Raw genomic sequence first — 2,728 nt, forward strand, 5'->3', positions numbered from 1 at the left:
TACCTGGTTAAATAAAGGTGATTCTAGACTACCTGGTTAAATAAAGGTGATCTAGACACCTGGTTAAATAAAGGTGATCTAGACTACCTGGTTAAATAAAGGTATCTAGACTACCTGGTTAAATAAAGGTGTCTAGACTACCTGGTTAAATAAGGTGATCTAGACTACACTGGTTAAATAAAGGTGATCTAGACTACTGTTAAATAAAAGGTGATCTAGACTACTGTGATTAAATAAAGGTTGGAAATAAAAATAACTAAGGTATTCAGCGTGTTCGGTGGTGATCTGGATGGTTGCTATGACATTGCAACAATAGTGAACAGAACAGCAGCAGCAGTGATCTTACAACATCACACACACACACACACACACACACAAGAGCGAGAGAGTCCGTCCCTCTCCAGCACCTCTATGGTTTTCTTACTGCCTTCTGTACAAACCACCCGATCCTGTACGACACCACCCAGTCCTGTACGACACCACCAGTCCTGTACGACACCACCCAATCCTGTTACGACACCACCCAGTCCTGTACGACACCACTCAGCCCTGTCTGACACCACCCAGTCCTGTACGACACCACTCAGCCCTGTACGACACCACCCAGTCCTGTACGACACCACCCAGTCCCGTACGACACCACCCAGTCCTGTACGACACCACTCAGCCCTGTACGACACCACCCAGTCCTGACGACACCACTCAGCCCTGTACGACACCACCCATCCTGTACGACACCACCCAGTCCTGTACGACACCACTCAGCCCTGTCTGACACCACCAGTACTGTACGACACCACTCAGCCCTGTACGACACCACCAGTCCTGTACGAACCACTCAGCCCTGTACGACATCACCCAGTCCCGTACGACACCACCACCAGTCCTGTACGACACCACCCAATCCTGTACGACACCCCTCAGTCCTGTACGACACCCTCAGCCCTGTACGACACCCCTCAGCCCTGTATGTGCTGGATTGCCCTGTATGACACCACCCAGCCTGTACGACACCCCTCAGCCCTGTACGACACCCCTCAGCCCTGTACGACACCCCTCAGCCCTGTACGACACCCCTCAGCCCTGTACGACACCCTCAGCCCTGTATGTGCTGATTGCCCTGTACGACACCACTCAGCCCTGTACGACACCACCCAATCCTGTTACGACACCACCCAGTCCTGTACGACACCACTCAGCCCTGTCTGACACCACCCAGTTACTGTACGACACCACTCAGCCCTGTACGACACCACCCAGTCCTGTACGACACCACTCAGCTCTGTACGACATCACCCAGTCCCTTACAGACACCACCCAGTCCTGTACGAACAACCACCCCAATCTGGTACGACACACTTCAGTACTAGTACGGACACCCCTCAGCCCTGTACGACACCCCTCAGCCCTGTACGACACCACTCAGCCCTGTACGACACCACCGAATCCTGTACGACACCCCTCAGCCCTGTATGTGCTGATTGCCCTGTACGACACCCCTCAGCCCTGTACGACACCCCTCACCCCTCAGCCCTGTCCACTCACAATGAGTGGTGTCATTGTGAGCAAAACGATTAATCATATCACTTGAAAAAAATATTTTTAAAGGGTTAATATCCTTCGATATGAGCATCTGTGGCTTCTATTTCAGAAAATCCTGAATTACCTAAAATCTCTCATTGGTGTTACCATCATTGGTGTTACCATCATTGGTGTTATTGGTGTTACTACATTGTGCCACCATTGTACTGTTTGCACAATGTTATCGTAATGGTCAAAAATATTTAATGTCATTAATCTACTGTACCATATTAGTCGATTTAGAATGGGAATATGTACCAAAATACATTTAAAAAAACGACCAATCTCTCATTGGTGCATCACTAAATACCGCCCCCTCTCCTCATCCTGACAGCTTGCCCATCATGTAATTATGTCCCCCCTGCAACCAGGGCAGTAATCTCAGTCACTTGTCCGTCCATTATTATTTTCCCTCTCTATTCCCTCCTCTCCCCCGGTATCTGTATTCATTTTCTCTCTACTGTGCTTTCACCTTGGCTGCATTTACACAGGCAGCACAATTCTGATCTTTTGCACAATTAGTGGCTGATCTGATTGGTCGAAAGACCAATTAGTTGCACTCTATCTCTCTCTCGATCTCTCTCTCTTGAGGCCAAAAGCCTGAATGACCACCCTTATTCCAAGAAACAACAAGAGGGAGAGAGAACAAGGGAGGGAGAGAGAGGTGCTCTGATCTCTGTCGACAGAGGTCCTCTGCTTAACGATATTGCTAAGATAAGAAAAGAGGGCCGGAGCGAGGCAGCGGGAGGGAGGTGGAGAATGAATTAGTAGGAAGGGAAAGAACGAGTATACAGAATTAGAGCACCTCACTCAATTCTGAGGATTTCCTCAGCTCAGAGCCTTACCCGAACATTGATGAACTTGTGAAAAGATGGGACACCACAAGTATCACCCTCAACCTCAAACAAGTGAACATTACTGTGCAATCACTATTTAGAGTTTTTACTCAGTTCAAGTTTAAAAGTTAAAGTTTAATATTTGTTTTCACTGCATGTTACTTCTCCTTAAACAAAGTGTTGTTTTTGATTAATAGATTTTTGCACTTTATTTTATTGTATTTCAATCCAATTATATTTTAAAATATTTTTCAGTTGAGTGGATGATAGAAAATTGCTATTATTGTTTTTTTCTTTGAAGTAAATTAGCC

General features: G+C 46.8%; 1 protein-coding gene across 1 annotated transcript in view; it reads left to right on the forward strand.

Annotated features, from left to right (window-relative positions):
- Positions 1 to 467: 467 nt before the first annotated feature.
- Positions 468 to 2,728, forward strand: part of LOC139025988 (platelet glycoprotein Ib alpha chain-like) — a gene marked incomplete at its 5' end in the record, with an annotated part of 7,712 nt that continues 5,451 nt past the window's right edge. The window contains 2 exons of the mRNA XM_070441264.1: positions 468 to 749; positions 843 to 1,508. Coding sequence (XP_070297365.1) covers positions 468 to 749; positions 843 to 1,508 — 948 coding nt within the window. The remainder of the gene's footprint in view (positions 750 to 842; positions 1,509 to 2,728) is intronic.

The sequence above is a fragment of the Salvelinus sp. IW2-2015 genome, unplaced genomic scaffold (assembly GCF_002910315.2).
Source record: "Salvelinus sp. IW2-2015 unplaced genomic scaffold, ASM291031v2 Un_scaffold3695, whole genome shotgun sequence".
Classification (NCBI taxonomy): Eukaryota; Metazoa; Chordata; class Actinopteri; order Salmoniformes; family Salmonidae; genus Salvelinus; species Salvelinus sp. IW2-2015.